This window comes from Pleurodeles waltl, chromosome 6 (assembly GCF_031143425.1).
Source record: "Pleurodeles waltl isolate 20211129_DDA chromosome 6, aPleWal1.hap1.20221129, whole genome shotgun sequence".
In the NCBI taxonomy this organism is placed as follows: Eukaryota; Metazoa; Chordata; class Amphibia; order Caudata; family Salamandridae; genus Pleurodeles; species Pleurodeles waltl.
Window position 1 is genome coordinate 107,681,631 of NC_090445.1, and position 17,571 is coordinate 107,699,201.

Sequence of the window (17,571 nt, forward strand, 5' to 3'; positions counted from 1 at the left end):
GACTGTTTAATCATGTATTTTCTATCTGAGGTCCTGCTATGGTTGTAGAAATGGCAGGACCATTGTCACACCCATGGCAATTCTGCCTGAAACAGATGTAGGTAACAACTATGTCATTATCATAGCTCACAGACACGCTACTACCCTGGGATTGTGTGGGTATTGCAAGGTGGTGGGGATTTGCATTACACACCCTGCAATGAACAGAGTTAAATGTGTGTGCCATCACAAGGCAGACACACTTAAGGAATTGCTATGGCTATGGACTCATGTGCAGTTGCTTTATCTACCTGCAGATTGACTGCATTGTGACATGTATGTATTGCAAATAGTAATTGGCCTGTCATTGTTGCCATTCTTCACTATTGTCAATCCAGTGAGGGAGAAGTACATGGGCATAGACATTGCGTTCAACACAGACACACTTGCTCTGTGGAGGGAGGATGCATCTGGAGTTGCAGATTAGTGAGTGATGTGGCAGAGATGGAATTGATGCAGTGTAGCCTCATACTGTCAGTGAGGAGTTTTAGGCCAGTGGAACTGACTGCACGTGTGTGGTATGGGGCGGTAAAGGCTGTCTGTGACAGAACATGAATTAGAGCATGGAATTGCCAGTAGTCTCTTCCTAATTCATGTTGAATCTCCCTTACATGGCCTTGCCCATTGACACAAAGGGGCCAATAGGACAACAGTGGTGCAGCACCATAGTGCTGCCCCACATGAAGTGTGCCCCTTAGCACACCCCTGACAACACCATGTGTGGGCCGTCTATACAAAATGGCACAACATGGTAAAAGGGGGAGTTGTGTAGTAGAAACGTGACACTATCCTGGAGCTTTGCAAGACTTACAACTCAAGTACTCAACTTTGTCCTGCAAGGCACCCAGAGGCGCTTTGTGATAGAAATGCGGCTCAATTGAACATCTGCAATGATCATGTGTTGATTAATTCATGACTGATGTGGAAAATTTGTCTCATGGAATCAAATGCCCCATATTCATTGCCCCCTAATGCGGGTAAACCCCCTTTGCTAAACTGGCTGGGGCAGGTGTCATGTGCGTGAAATGTTGACAAAGATGCGCTGTGAATGCATTGCTCCCCTTTGTTGACACAATCCTGGGAAAATATGGTAGGGTGACGGTGTCTTGGTGTTTCATACATGACACTATGCCAAGGCACAGGTGACACTATGGGCTCTGAAATGTGTGCCTTCTTGATGGTTGTGCAGGACTCATCAGACATCTGCCCTGCATTGGTATTATTGTTGGACATGTGAACTCCAGGCCTGAACTGGTGCAGATACTCTTCATACTGGTTGCATACAACCTGTCCACAAGCATTGCATGCAGCACTCCAACTTATCTGGTACCGTCATTCAAAAGCAGTGAACAGTCAATAGTATGCCAAAGGGAGACATACCAACAGTTCTGCCGATCTCAATTCCAGGTGATCTAGCAGATCCTGCTCCCTGGCCACCCAATCTGCCCAGCGATGCTTTAGCTGGTGCTCATTCTTGTTGGTTTTGTAGATACGCTTCAGGTGGTGGAGCACCTTTCGCCAACTGCAGCCACCTGGCCTCTGTCCGGTAGCCGAGGATCACCCGGTCACCCATTTCCAGCATCATTGGCAGGAAGTGAGCAACCAGCCAAATAAACCCACCAAGCTCATCTGCTGACATTCTGGACATCCTCCCCTTGCCAGACATGTCGACTGATGGTCAGAGTTGACCCCAATAATTAATAATACAAAATAAAAGGAAACGTGACCTCACTAACTTAGCCCAACTATCCCAAATAACTAACTACCCCGGATAAAACACCCCACAGTACAAATACAAAACTGGACAAAAACTACACAAAATCAAAACTTCTAGGACAAAATGCACTCAAAATTCAACAGGACACGGCACAAGGGACACCACAAACTTCCAAAGACAACCAAAATTCAACCACCAGCTCCAGTACTCAACCACACAGTCACAAAGGCCCAGACTGTAAAGAGAAAGTGAAACTACATCCACTGTACCATGCTTGTAGACATAATTTCCTATTACATCACTTCCTGTGCGCGTGCGTCACATTTTTCAGTTATGCATGTTTTTATTTGACACATTTGGTATATGTGTAGTTATTTTAGACACATAACACACGTGTGTCAGTTACATTGACGCATGACGGTTATTTGTCGATTTCACAGAAGGCTGCATTAAGAGGAGTGTGAACATAGAATTCACACTAAGGGCCCATCTGTCATTTTCTTAACGTTTGCGGATGTTTTTGATGCATTTGCGTCATATTTTTCGACTCATTTCTTGATTGCATGTTTTTTTTATGCATTGTCCTTGGATGCACCCTCAATCACTATATATATGACATGGGCTGTGTTGCAATGTGGCATATGGGGTATGGCCACATGTGGTAGTCCATGCAGCAATGTGGTAAAGGTGTGATTGGTCAGTTCCACCAATGTGTGTGTTATGGAGTCAACAGCATGCAATTGTTTGCTCGTCATGCATATATATGCATATGTGACAACAGTGTGTCCACATTTGTTTGGGATTCAGTACAATGCAATAGTTCTGATTTGTGATTGTGTATTGTGTTTTGGTATGTGATGTGTGATGTTGCCATGCAGACCATACTATTTAAAGCTGCATACACAGGTCAGGCATTGTTGATGATGGGCAAACTATTGCTACCTAGGAAATATGACCCGTCATCTGTCTCCGTATTTAGATTTGGAGTTTATGGAGACCTGTGTGAAGACAGCATATTTGTCTGACATGTGTATATCTTTGGTACATAGTGTGGATGACACACTCTGCCTACATTCCACCCAATATATGGTTTGATCACAGATTTTTGATTTCACTCATTGCATTTACCAATGGTTGTTGTTTTTGTATGTGGACCTGCAGTCCTAGCTGCATATGTCCTCATCCATACTAACGTGCATTCCACAGACATGTCCATGCAATGGGTGAGGTCACGTTTACCCTGTGTCAAGGTTCTGCCCCATGGCAGCGGCAGAGCAGGTTACACTGCGCAGGCTCAACTTCTTCCATTGGTTAATATCCCTGAGCAAATCATGATGACCATAGTTAGCAATGAAGTCCCCCCCTCGTCACACATGTTCCATGCAGCCATTCCAACTCTCACACTGAGTTGTGACAGTGCTCAGTTCCAACATAACTTATGTTTTTTGACATCCCCTACCTCATGTGTGGGCCCCTTGCATACATCCTATTAGGACATTATGTAGTTGGGTGAGATAAGCTATTGATTAGCAAGTTGGCAATGTGAATGTACAAAATATGTTGTGGTACATGGATTATATACTTCAGTTGTCACATACCAGTGATGAGGCTAAAAGTGATGTGTGTGATGGTGGCAGTACAATCTAACACATCACATATGATGTCGCTACATTACTTGTCAGATTAGTAATTGTTACATGCTCCCTGAAGTTAGACTCACATTCATATGGTATATGTAGTGGAGATTGAATAGACCAAATTGGTTGTATATGTGAAGTGTTTATTTACAAATTTAATATGGTGATTTCAGTGGTTCTTATGTATAAAAATTGTCAACAATATGCTGTCTCCGGCGTACCCCAGCAGCTGTGTTGTGCTGTTCCCCCCTGCATATCGTCAGCACCATCCTCCTCAGGCAGGTCAGCAACCTGGTCGTACATTGGCACGTTCATTTGCACACATATGTTGTGCAGAATGACACATGTGAGGATTATTTTACAGACAAAGGGGGTTATTACAACTTTGGAGGAGGTGTTAATCCGTCCCAAAAGTGACGGTAAAGTGACGGATATACCACCAGCCGTATTACGAGTTCCATAGGATATAATGGACTCGTAATACGGCTGGTGGTATATCCGTCACTTTACCGTCACTTTTGGGACAGATTAACACCTCCTCCAAAGTTGTAATAACCCCCAATGTGTTGGGCATAAAGGAGACTGCCTCCTGTCAGGTCCAGGCCCTGAATCTGGATTTGAGTATGCCAAATGTCCTTTCCACCACATTGCGTGTCTGACAGTGTCCCTCGTTGTAGGCACGCTCTGCTGCTGTGTTTGGGTCAGCACCCACGGCTGTATGCCATACCCTGATCCGCTGCGAAGGATAAAAGATGTAAGTTGTTGTGAAAGCTTGCAACAGGTTTAGTCTGTAGCATGGCAGTTGTTGGTTGAAGTCGGCTGTGACTCATACATGTTTGGTATGGTGTGAGTTCCTGGCCTTGTGCTAAGTTTTACTAGCACTGTGTTGTTGGACATGGCAATCTTGGGTATTGGCTCAAGGACCTGGGACATATAATTTGGATTCCTACCTGATGCTCAGTATGTATGTACCATATGTTGTGTAGTGCATCTTTGTGGCAGTGTGCTATCAGTAGAGGGGCATTGACACATCCTTGCAACACAATGGGGTTAGATGTAGTGTCAACGTGGTAGCCCTACAAAGCCTGGACACCCCGGCCATTTTGACATGTGTCAGTACAGATGAACTGCAACACTTTAATGAGTAAGTGACAGTGCACAGCACAGCTCCAACATTAGAAGCGCTGTGCTGCATCATTTTCACTATGCAGGAATGCACCATGTGTAATATGTTATAAGGCAACCCTTTGTTGTCCCCTGCGCTGGTGCCTAATATGCAGCTGTTCACCAACACTGTCAACCTTGCACCAGAGTGCTTGACTGGCAGCCCAGTGGAGGTGGATATATCTGTGCAGGAAGAGACACCTTCCTATACATATACCATTTCCATGGTTAATTAGCTCTTTCTGTGTGTGCAGCAGTATGCAGCACGCATAGGTGGCACATTCATATGAGGTCAAATCACAGTCTATTTCCTTATTGCAACCTGCAAATGGCACCCCTGGAGTGGTGTTTGATGTTGACACTGCCTCAGGTTTTAGGTGACACCTACATCTGAGTCAGCATCATTATGCTATGTGGTGGCACACCTACAGCAACACACATTGCACACCCGTTCCACGCTAAATGCTGCATGGGAGGGATCCCGATTTACAATGTGGCTTCAAGTCACAAAAGAGTGGTCATCCGCAAACTTGTACATACAGTGTAGGGCATCACAATGGCACTGAGGGCTCTTTCATATGTCCTTTAGTGATCATGAGTGGCAGCTGATGTTTGTGCCAGCCATCAGGTGTCCAAGGGTGTGTGTCCCATTGTTTCTGAATGATCAACATTACTACCAGTATCTCTCCTAACTTCCAATACATGAATCAGCATTTATACTGTCAACACATGCACAGTGCAGGCTATGGGATGGGGCTCAGCTACTTAGCAAATGTGTCCCTTAGCACAGTGCATGTAAGGTCAGTGATATCCTAAATACTCCTACAGGGCCACACTATGGCATCCATGATCTGCACTGTCTCACAGTGACTCTGCCCCATGGTGGGCTATTTATTGTTTACGGTACAGACATGATGGTGTTGTGTGTCAGTAAGTGGTGCATGTGAAGTGGCACTACAGTAGGTGTGGTGCCACTTCTCACAAATCTGGCACATGGTAGGTGATGGCTGTTAATTTTATATTCCTATGTGTGTGACCCAATGCATCAGGCAGATGTATATGCACACTACAGGTAAGTCAGGTATGTGTTGATGAGATTTAGTTGGTATTGGCATCAGTTGTCTGGCATTGTATGTTTGTACTTTGCAGAGACTTGCCCGTCATGATTTAGGGGTCTGTGCCTATGTGTGACTTTCATTACATGACCATGGTGTTTGTCATTGACCTTGCTGTTCTATTATTTATTTGGTCTGATGTGTGTGTGAAGTGTATGTAGTAGTCAACCTGTGGGCACTTGTAGTGGTTTGTGGACATCTTCTGTTAGCAAAGGGTACATATCTCCACCTGTCCTTCGCGTGGTGTGCCTGTGAAGTTGTGGGTGTGTTACGTACATGTGGATGTATGTGTTTGTGCTGTGCACTGATTGTGCTGTACTGCATATGTATTGTTACCTGCACATCTGTGTTACCCTGGTCATGTGTTTTTGAAGTGGTGTATGTCTTGTGTGTCCTACAGGGTTGGCATGTTGTGTGTATATTGCTAGGTTTGTTGATGTACCCACAAGTAGGCCATTACCAAATTGTCCATCCTGGAAGTGTTTGTTGATCCTGGTGTGCCTGGATATGCAGGCATCATGGACGCTTCCAGGATACTGGGCTAAAATGTTTGTAAATAGTCCATGGTGGTCCACTATGGTCCGAACATTTATGGAATGCATATGTTTCCGGTTCCTGTATATATGTTCTGTTGCTGCAGGTGGGACAAGTCGGACATGGGTGCAGTCCATTGCACCAGCACATGCGGAAAAGCCAGCAAATTGATAAAAGTCCTGTTTTATCTTCTGCTGCATTTGCTGGGTGTTCTGGAAGCAGATGTGGCGAGGTGTCAGCGAGATGATTGCGTCTGATACCTTTGGCAGGAAGACTGAGAAAGATGGTGTGACAAACCAGCAGCCAGTGCACTCGTTGTCAGGAATGAGCCACTTGTTAGCATATGCAGGACGGCTAGCCGCTTTGTGATAGGTGGCATATTATATGGTGTCTGCAGGCTGGCTGTGATCTGTGGCTCAATGTGGTGCAGCAGGCGCAGTATGGGCTGCCGGTTGGGTCGGTATGTCCTAATAAGGTCTTGTTACATGGGGCCAAGGAGGGTTGTCCTGTTCCGGAATATCCTCTCCTGCCATCTGCGTTGCCTTTGTGGGTGCTGTAGTGGCGGTTGTGGTTGCTGCGGTAGTGGTGGTGGTTGCTATTGTTGTTTTTGTCCTCTGCGTTGTTTCTTGAGCTGGAGCAGTAACACTTCCATCTTGTCCTGTGGATTGCCAATGTTGCTTCTGTGTGTTTTCCTTAAGTAGTGGTGTGTGGGCCTCTTTTTAACACCTGGTCTGACCCAGACATTAAAATTTGGTGCAAATCGTGGTTAACGTAATTTCTTGGGTCCACTTCCCACCCGTGCATCATTTTTGCATAGGTGGATATATTTGGCGCCAGAGGCTTTGAGTCATTTTTTGGATGGGAACGCCTACCTTGCACCTCATTGACGCAAGATGGTTTCTCGCATTCCAAAAATAACGTTAACTCCAATATTTTGAAGTTAGACAGGACTAGGATCAAAATATAAATGTGGAGTTAAGTTTGCAATGAATTAGCGTAAAAATAAACGACACTAATTCAGCGCAAAACAAGTGTAAATATGGGCCTTTGTGTCTGTTAATCGTAGTATCCAATTGTATCACTCAGCTGAAGCTGTCCCTCTACTCTTGGCTTTTCCACAGCAGCTGGAGGGAAGTTATACCTCCCACCATGTGCAGAACTCACCCAGGTCCTTCAATGTGTGCTGTCCAAACAATTTGGCTGCATTCCGCTCATCATGCAGTGGCAGCCACTAGTTTGAAAAAGGCACTCAAAAGATGTGGGTCACAGAAGCTAGATTCCATCTACACGTTTCCATCTCTGTTGCTGCTCACGCTGGCTAGCTGCAGTACGAGGGCTGCAATTTGTCACTGATGTTGCACATCTCTCTTTATCTGATGTCAACATTGGTTTTAACACAGTACGCAGTTATCAGTGGGACACATTTGCCTAAACATGCGTGTAGATTACAGGGTACCTTTCAGCACCAGAAACCAGCCGTAGGGAAAGGTGCAGGGGAGTGATGAAATGTGGCTTGCTTCTAGGGTATTTCTGAATGGGTCCCATGTTGAAATCAAGGACATGCAGAGGAAAGGAAGAGGAAATATAAAGCAGCAAAGAGAAGGCATATGTGCACTGGGATTTTCTTACTATCAAATACGCTTGAAAGTATTCTCAAAAATAAGTACTAAAGTTATTGTTTTATAATCAGAAAAGTAGACCATATTCTAAAAAATACATAATAAAATTATTTTATGATCAACAAAAAGACGCTGAAGGCTCAGCGCTCCATTGCTATCAAGCTAGTGTAAAAGTGGTGCATGCATACCTGACAATTTGGTCATCCCCTGTATACCGCCAAATGACAGCTTGACATCACTGGAAACGGATGTTTAAAAGAGTGGAAGGATTGGAGATTTCTGTGGATCAGCAAGTGGGTGGATTGTGTAGATTAGAGGTCATATTTGTTTGCACATGTATATTCAACACTAGGGCCTTAGATAGACTCCTCAAAGTGTAAGCCAACAAGCCCATATCCCCCACAAAAGGGGTAGATGCACCATAGGTGTTCTGCTGTGTCGTACACAAGGCTTTGAAACACTACTAACAAAACAGATGCCTTGTTTAATGGGAGATATGTAGTTGACTGAAGAACAGCAATTCAAAGTATGTTTATTCTAAGAAATGTATTGGATCATAACAGCATACAATAAATGCATATGTTGTTGATGGCAAACATTTAATTAAAAAGTGAATTTCTGACTGAAGCAATTCTGCTGGTCAGCACTTTGCCAAACACATGCTTCTGACATGGAATGTGCACTTCAACAGACAAATCTGTCTTCTATCCATCCCTTCTTTATAGGGTTGCTCAAGGCCCAGGTATTTTACTCTCCAGTCTGAGCTTACGTGGAGGAGTTAGGGCATTAGACGGAGGTAAATCCTTCGGTATGGTGGAGTATTTTACTTCCGCCACAACAAGGGTCCTCTGCCTACCTCAGCCTCAGCAGACATCTCTTAACATTGGCAGGAACCGTGTTTCCTGTCAATGCATTAAAAGATTGATGAACAGCTCCCAAAGCAGGATTTTGGTTTTGAAAATATAAAAACTAATGACCTTTACACCATTGAGTTGTCTCTTATGGTGTGGGTTCATGTTGCTATTTTCAATGTTGTTAAGGAGCTGTGAAAACTGGCCATTTGACCTCTCACTTTAAATCGGGTACATAGGTGGTCGAATGGCTAAACCTCCAAAGGCACTTACTTAGTTGAGTCGTTGGAGGAATAGGTCAGAGGCGGAGTAGCCTCTGTCACTGACCTACTTAAACTCCGCCCGGCTGTAAAACTAGCAGGTGAAACTTCAGTTTGGTAGCGATGGTACTCCATCACCATTGAGAGAGAGTACCCTTTCTGCCAAACTCTAAATCAGCCCCTATGTGCTGTTTTTTGTGCATAGTATGGTGCCCTGATATTTTAAATTGAGGTCTAGTGCCCATTACACGCATAACTCAACCATGATCTTTTGATCTGTTTGACTCAATTCCTCACCCTTCACCAGTCTTGTTGTGTTTTGCAGGTATACAGAACAACATTCCTTTGTCCAGAGAAAGCACTGTTAATATTGGGACTATTGTGGGAATTGTCCTGGCTGTTCTTCTCATAGCAGCGATAATCCTGACTGGGATATACATTAACAGCCACCCTACGTCCAATGCTGCTATGTTCTTCATTAAGGTGAGATGAAAAATAATTCCCCCATTTCTGAACCATCTTTATCCCAAGCTCGCTCTTCCTATCCCTCTTTCATAGTCTCTGCTAAAATGCTTGATGTTCTGAGGATTCCGAAAGCCTAATGTGTGATTTGCTAGTTGAATATCACGTCATGGAGGACACATTTGCAATTCATTTATTAGTAGTGTGGATTTTGCCACCTATGTTGTGATCTCAGGCAATTTGTTCCTGTTTGTGGTGTTATGTTATGTTGGTTTGTGTAGCGCACAAATCACGCAAGAGGGTATCTAAGTGCTTTGGCAAGGTATGTAGGAGTGTGGTCCTAAGGTGCTTAATGAAGAGCCAGGTCTTCAGCATCTTGCAGAACTCAATAAGTGAGGAAGAGGCTGTGATGTGTTGAGGGAGGTGGTTCTATGCCCTGGGTGCGATGTATTAAAATGAGTGACCTCCATTTTTGCTTTTACTGATGCGTGAGTGTGTGCAAGTGAGAGTGAGGCAGAGCATAGGTGTCTGGTGAGTTTGGTGAAAGTGTATGCAACTGTTCAGGTATTCTGTCCTGTGTTGTCTAGGGCTTTGTATGTGTGTGAGAAGTTTGAATCGGCTGTGCTTAGGAATGGGGAGCCATTAAAACTTCCTGAGGTGTGGTGTGATGTGGGTGCAGCTTGGGAGGTCAAGTATGAATCTTGCATTTTCATTCTGGATGGTCATGAGTCTGTGCCGGAGTTGTTTGGAGATTCAGGCAGAGAAAGTGTTGCCATAATCCAGCTTGCTGGTGATGAGTGCTTGTGTGACGGTCTCTGTAGTTTTCTGAGGCAATCATTTAAAATCTTCCACAGCATGTATAGGATGTGGAAGCAGGAGGTGCACACTGCATTGACTTGAGCCATCATTTTGAGCTTGTGATCTAGGACCATGGTTCCCAGCCTTTTGACTTCTGTGGACCCCCACTTTATCATTACTGAAACCCATGGAGCCCCCAATTACCCATTATTGGAATCCGAGTACTCCCCACTAAGTCATTACTGAAAGCTGGGGACCTAATCTGTTAATATTATTTCATTTTCTAAGCAGTCGCAGAACCCCTGAGGAGGCTTCATGGACCCCCCCTGGGGCCCCCGACCACAGGTTAGGAACAACTGATCTGGGATGATCCTTAGATTTCTTGCGTGGCCTATGGGGGTGGGTGTTGATCCTTGCTTCAATGGCCACCAGGTGAAATCCCATAGGGAGGTCTTGTTGCAGAAGACCAATTTTTCTGTGTTGTTGGAGTTGAGCTTCAGGCAGTTTGTTCGCATCCAGTCTACTACTACTATAGACATGCAGTTAGTGACGTTGGTTCTGGTGGTGCTTGTCTTGTCCGTTGGATCTAGGATGAGTTGGGTGCCATCAGCATAGGAGATGTTGGTGATGTCTTGTGATCAGATGATGTTGGCGAGCAGTGTCATGTATGTGTTGAGAAGAATAGGGCTGAGGGATGATCCCTGTGGAACACCGCGTATCAGTTTCTTGCTCTCTGGTATGAAAGATGGCATCATAACCCTTAGGGTTCTTCCTGCGAGAAAGGGACAGATCGATTTGAAAGGGGATCCTTGTATGTTTATCATGTGGAGTCTTCTGATGAGGGTGTTGTGGGAGACAGTGTCAAAGGATGGGAGCGGTCAAGCAGGATAAGGGGTCGCTGTTCCTCCATGGGTCAGGATGTTTTGAATGTCGTCAGTGGCTGCAATTAGTGTTTTTTCGGTTTTGTGGTTCTTTCTGAATCCTCATTGTCTGTTGTCTAGATGATGGTGAAGTCCGAGGTGGGTTGTGAGTTGCTGATAAATGGCCTTCTCAATCACTTTGGATGGACAGGGGAGCAGAGAGATGGGTCAGAGGTTGCTCAGTTGATTCAGGTTGTCTGTGAGCTTCTTGAGGAAGCAAAGAAGGACACCCTTATAGAATTGGCCATTCTTAAAAGACCACTAAATGCTAACGTCACTCAATCATTTTATCTGATAAGAGAAAGGTTACTTGCAGACTTTAACTTCAAGTCTATCAATTCGGGTTCATAACATGCTGAAGTATTGAAACAACCATGGTCCAAGTAGGTAAAAACCGATGCCTTCTTCCTCAACAACAAAAGGTTCCTTGACTCTTGGTCCTGCTCGAACTCTTCGCAGGTTTAAACACCATTGACAATCCAACAGTGATCCACACCCTGATAAATTGCATGGGCTTTACTGGCACAAACCTACCATGGTCAGCAACTGGTTCAGATAGGAACTATCAGATCCTGGATGCGTTCTATCACCTGTGGTGTCTCCTGTCACGTTCAACCTTTATATTGAACTCTTGGGACTCATCCTGGCAGACAACAACGTCAAGATCCTCCAGTATCCTGGCAGAACCCAACTATTTCAAAATCTTCTTAACTAACAACATACAGAATATCAAAGCCTGCCTCAAAAGCACCCAAATCCGGATATGACAACTCCATATGTTCTTGAACTCTTTCATTGCTCTCTAAATCAAATCTAACAGGCTTCAAACCTCAGCTGTCGGAACAAGCTAAACCCCTCAGATTCACCCTTGACTCAATAAACATAGTATCAAGAAATAAAAAGAAAATGGTTATAACTCTCTCTCTTGACAACAGCAAAACACTTTCTGTAAGGAGAAGATTTCAGCACAACGGTTCACACCCTAGTCCTCTCCCACCTATATGGAAGGAATGCTCTGCTAAGTGTCATCCAAGAAACCAAAGTCGGCTTACAGGGGCTGACCTCTTTCAGATGTATAAAAGAAGGCTCCACAGAAATAATTATTTGAGATAATGGAGTCAAATTGTGAATTATGCAATACAGTTTTCAAATGCATTGGCCATTAAATTTATCCAGTGCTCTTAAGGGCTACTTACAATATTTTTCGATACTTTTGCCATGTGCCAGACGCTCAAACAGAGGTTGCAGGACAATTTCATAGGAGACAGTACTGAATGCTGTCGAAAGATTGAGTGAAATCAGAGCAGCATTTTTCCTTTTATCCAAGAAAATCATAATATAATCTGACACTTCTAACAGGATTGTCTCTGTGTTATGCCAGGGTCGGAATCCAGATTGGGTAGTATCCAGAAGCCTGTGCTGCTCCAAAAATTCAGAGATCTGAATATGAACCAACTTTTGAGCATCTTAGCTAGCGTAGAAAAGAATGAGATCAGCTGGAAGTTGGATAATAATCTAGGGTCCAAGGAGGGTGTTTTAATAAAGGAGCAAAATGATGGAGCTGAACTGGGATAAAACAAATGCCCACTCATTCAATAGCTTTATCTCTTCTTTATAGACTTCTTTAAATATTAATAAATATAAGTTAAATATTAATAATGTTATCCTCAAAGAAATTCCTCAAACCTATTGCAGAGTCCTATGAATGGGGAATAGTTCTGTTATAAGCCTTACGAGACCAGAAAGACTTGTCATTCTGGAAGATTTCTCTGAGGCTTTAGGAGCCGTGTTGATTTATATTTAAAATAAGACATTTGCACCGATTTAATGGCAGCATGATAAGTCCTCCCAGCTTCTTTACACCTGTCCTTAGTGACCAGCAAATAGTCCTTGTGCCACTTTTTCTCCATTTACTTACAGGTCCTCCTTTACAAAGCAAGGTAGGGAGAAAACTAAGGGGTTCTTTCCTTCTCCTGACTTGGGGCCAGAGCCTCAGAGATAGGCATTTACAGCGTCCACATCTCTGTCAATAACACCAGTGAGGTAAAGGACAGCCTTGGCCAGGAACTCAGAAAGCTCCTTTGCTCTTATTTTATTCTAGCATGGAAAGACTGCCTATCCACATGCCTGGTCTGTTGGAGATCATCTTCGAGCCTCCACCCAAATAGGATGAGAAAAACTATCAGACCAAACCACCGCCTGGGGTTCTTTAACAGAGATTGGAGAATTAAAAAAAAATCATATAAATGGCGTGTCCTACTTGGTGAGTAGGAGTAGTCACAATCTGCCAATGTGAGGGTTGGTGGTCAAGTTTGGCGCTAAATTAAATCTTTATTGGACTCCAGGTGGGAGTTGGTCTGGCTGGCTCTCTTTTCATCAGTTGTTAAGCCCCTCAGCAGGGATTGCCATATGGCTCTTCTTTTAGCCTTACCTTATTTAACATATATAAGGCAGTTGACCCCCCGAGTTGAACCTTTTGGGTGTGACATTGTTTCCCAAGCTGATGATACTCATAAGCTTTTCTTTTGAGAATGATCTTACATCTGTAAAGATGTCCTTTAAAGCCTGCACGCATGCTGTTTTCACCTGGATTCACAGGAGTCAGTTGAAACATAATTCTGATCAGATGGAAATTCTCTTATTTGGGGGCCCTCAAGCCAACTGGTGGGAAGCAGGCTGCTATATATCTCTACCGGCTCCCCGCCACCAACCCTAGTAGCAAAAACATATTGGATTCAAATTTGGCAATTAACTATCCTTTCAACCGTAGTTTTCAGCACCTGTTGGCTCCTGTTTGGGTTGCTCTGCACCCTGAAAATGTTCTCTTCTTGCTGCCTCTTGCAACGAGGGAGAAGGCGTTTCACACATTGATAACCTCTAGGCTTGACCCTGCTAAGGCTGTTTACCTGAGGTTGCAAGGAGGCGTTATCAATTGACTTCAGGTAGTCCATAATGCCACTGCTCTATTAATTTTGAGACTCTCTTGGTGTGCTATCCATTTGGGATCCCTTCAATGACTGCATATTTGGAAAAGAATCCTTTTTAAATCTTGAGTCCAGGTCCATCTGTCACCTGTTACCTGTCAGAGATATTCTTGCTTTATCAGCCATCAAGAGTGTAGCACTCGGAAAAGGCTGTGCTGCTGGTACTGCAGTGGGTCAGGGATATTTCTCCCTTTAAAGAGCTAAGGCTTGGAATCAGTTTCCCCAAGAACTTCGGAGCTTGGGTCCTATAAGAAACTGGGTTGTTGGTTGACTGGGTTGTGAGCCTGATCAAGCAGCAACCATAATCTTTGTCAAGGTGAGAGGCAAGCCAACCCTAAATTAACCTGTTCTCAACCCTTTGGTAGTTTGACACTGAACCGTCAGACTTATCTTAGAGGCAATGTGTTAGGTATTTGTGCAACACTTCAAACAGTAAAAAAGTGAAAACACCAATCAAAAAAGGATCCTACACCAAGTTAGAAAAAATAGTATTTTCTTTATTAAATGAAACAAGACCAAAACAACAGTAGGACAAGAGATATGCGATTTTAAAGGTTTCCAGTGAAAATAGCGCCAAAAAGAATCAAGAGCCAACTGTGGATATCTTGTCTCACCGGACCAGGACAAAATCACAAGTTCAGGCCGACTGCATTAGACCACCAGCCAGCTACAGGGACCCACAGTTAGGCCCACTGAACATAGGGCCAGATTTACAAGGCCCTAGTGCCACCGGAGTGTCATTTTCAGTGACGCTTGTGGCGTTTTTCACTGCACCATATTTACAAGGAGGCGTTAAGCCACTTTTTGAGGCTTAGAACCTCCTTGTAAATATTGGCCCCTCCGTTGTAGTTTTCTGCGTCAGAGGGGAGTGCAATGGGTGTTACTATGGGCTTTCCACAGCAGCACCCATTGCTTTTGATGCTGCCCCAGATTTACAAGAAGGCGTATGTGGCAGCGCCAAAAACTAATGCCACCCAAGGGGTGGCGTTAGCATGACACGAGGAGGAATACTTTTATTCCTCCTCATTTTTTTCTCTTTCTATGTGTGCTGCATTCTGCATTCTGCATTCTGCATTCTGCAGCACACATAGAAGGAACAAAGGCCATGAATTATTGTTTACGTGCAGGAAGGTGTCCCTTCCTGCACATAAACAATAATTTCAAAATTACAAATTGGAACTTCTGTGTGTGCTTCAGCACACACAGAAGTGCCAAATCACCATTGTAGGTTGTTTATGTGCAGGAAGGAACAACTTCCTACACATAAACATTAAATTCCCTCAATGCAGACACCCTTGCACTATGGTGCATGTTGCCTGCGTTGGCGCAGGCAGCTTAATTCAGCGCCGGCGCAAGGGGAAACACAGGGGTGTGCTGTATTCCTGTAAATACAGCGCATCCCTGCGTTTGAAAAGTGTTGTGGCGCTGATATTTTTGGGACAGCACCGCACTGTGCCACTTTGTGGTAAATCTTGGCCCAAGTACCCTAAATCCTGGTTTGCAGAGGATTGTGAGGATCTGTGTAGAAAATGTGTCATGCAGCCAAAGCAATGCGTCCGTTTCGAGATGCGGCGAGGCTGCAAAGTGAGAGCCTGTATCATGGTCGAGGATCCCATCGGAGGGGCTTGCGATGCAAAGTCCGGCGTCAAGGATGGGGGTGTACAGTCGGGCAATGCGTTTGTTCCAAAGAGCTGTGATGCAGCATTTGGCATTGTCATTGAGTCGACTAGGGATGTGAGGGCCTGTGCTGAGGATGCATCGGGAAGATGCAGTTCCGATGGGGCTATGGTGGAAATGAGGGTCTTTGCGATGGGTCTAATCCATGCAGCAGCAGCAATGCATCGGTTCTGTTTGAGTTTGCAACATACAGCAGAGGATATGCTTCAGTTCCGTTGGATCCATAGAGGTTGGCAGAGCATCCTAAGCCCTCTTCCAAAGGTCCAGGACTGTGGTGGCACCACTTGGCAAGGTAGACCTATAGATCACAGTGTCCAGTTGCAGATGCAAGGTTCCTGGAAGCCTTTTGTGTCCCTGAGGCTTCAGATCAGGAGGCGAGCCAACTAGCCCTTAGAGTCACTCTGGGTTCAAGAGATGCAGGCCCAGTCCCCCTCACCCTGGTAAGATGGCAGCAGGTCAGCACGGCAGGGCTGCTGTCCTTCCGAGCAGGAGTCCAGCATAATGACAATCCTTTCAGTAACTCAGCAGTCCTTCTTCCTGGCAGAATGTCCACAGGTCCAGAAGAGTACTGAAGAGTTAGTTTCTGAGTTCCAGTATTTCTACCCAGGTGTGCAATATAAGTGTGAAGAATCTTTTGGAGGTATGCCTTTGAAATCCACAGGGCCCACAGCCCTGGCTCAAATATAACAACAGGGGTATTCAGCCCTCTGTGTAGAGACAGGACACAGTCTATGCAAGTGTAAGTGGGGATGAGTCCAGCTCCTTCTTCCCTCCCATCCTGCCAGTGATGGCCCATCCAGTCACACGGAGGCCCCCAACTGTGTGTGACCATCTAGGATGAATATACAAAGCCCAGTTGTCACCTACAACCAGTCATGTGATCCATAGACAGACTACAGGCATAAAATGGCTATGGCAAGGAAAGGCCAACTTTCTAAAAGCAGCATTTTCCAAATTGTAAGTAAAAATCTGACTTTACCATAAGCTAGGATATTTCATTACAATTTCGTAGACACCAAACATGAACTAGTTACCTGTTCCCATCTTGAAATTACACTTGTAAAATGTAAAAAGGTAACACCAATGTTATCTCCTTGCAGTAGTGAAAAGCGAATTTAAGAGTTTTTCACTACAAGGTCATGTAAAACTTAAATGTACATGTCCTACTTTTTAAATACATTGCACCCTGCCCTCAGGGCTATCTTGGGTGTAGACTAGGGGTGGTATATGTATTAAAAAGGAAGGCTGTGCCTGACAACTCTTTCTACATTAGAAGAGATTTACCACCTGACATCCTAGTGGTTCATACTGCCAGGAAGAAGGCTTTCGCTTAAGGCACCAAAGAGGCTTTTCAGGCAGATTGGCAACTTAATGGGCCTTCTATCCAGATATGATAGTTGCCACTGTGAGGAGATAGAGTAGCTCATAAAACGTCTTCCACAATCCTATTACAAGAGAGAGAAAGAGCTGGTGCAGGAAGGTAAAACCATTTCCAATGTACACATACAGTGGGTTTTGGAAGCAGAAGATATTGCACAACAAAAGATGAACACCATTGACCTCTTGAGGAATGCATGGCTCAGATTGTGAGGATTCCTTCCTCATGTACAGCAACACCTAATTAAGGTATCTGTTGATGGGAAACACTAGTTTGGGCCTTAAGTGTACTTAATGTTATAAAACAATCAGGAAAGACCCAAACTTGTAGGCCTGGTTTTCAAGCGGGTAAGAGATAGCGGCAAGACAGCAGCAGCTCTGGGATGCCTCTTCCTCGAAGCAATGACTTGCTCACTA

The 17,571-nt window shown here is 44.4% G+C and overlaps 1 protein-coding gene across 5 annotated transcripts in view; it reads left to right on the forward strand.

Moving 5' to 3' along the window:
- Positions 1-17,571, forward strand: part of PLXDC1 (plexin domain containing 1) — a 358,840-nt gene that overhangs the window by 325,948 nt on the left and 15,321 nt on the right. For all 5 annotated transcript variants that reach the window (XM_069237474.1, XM_069237470.1, XM_069237471.1 and 2 more), the window contains one exon: positions 9,262-9,419. In XM_069237474.1, coding sequence (XP_069093575.1) covers positions 9,262-9,419 — 158 coding nt within the window. The remainder of the gene's footprint in view (positions 1-9,261; positions 9,420-17,571) is intronic.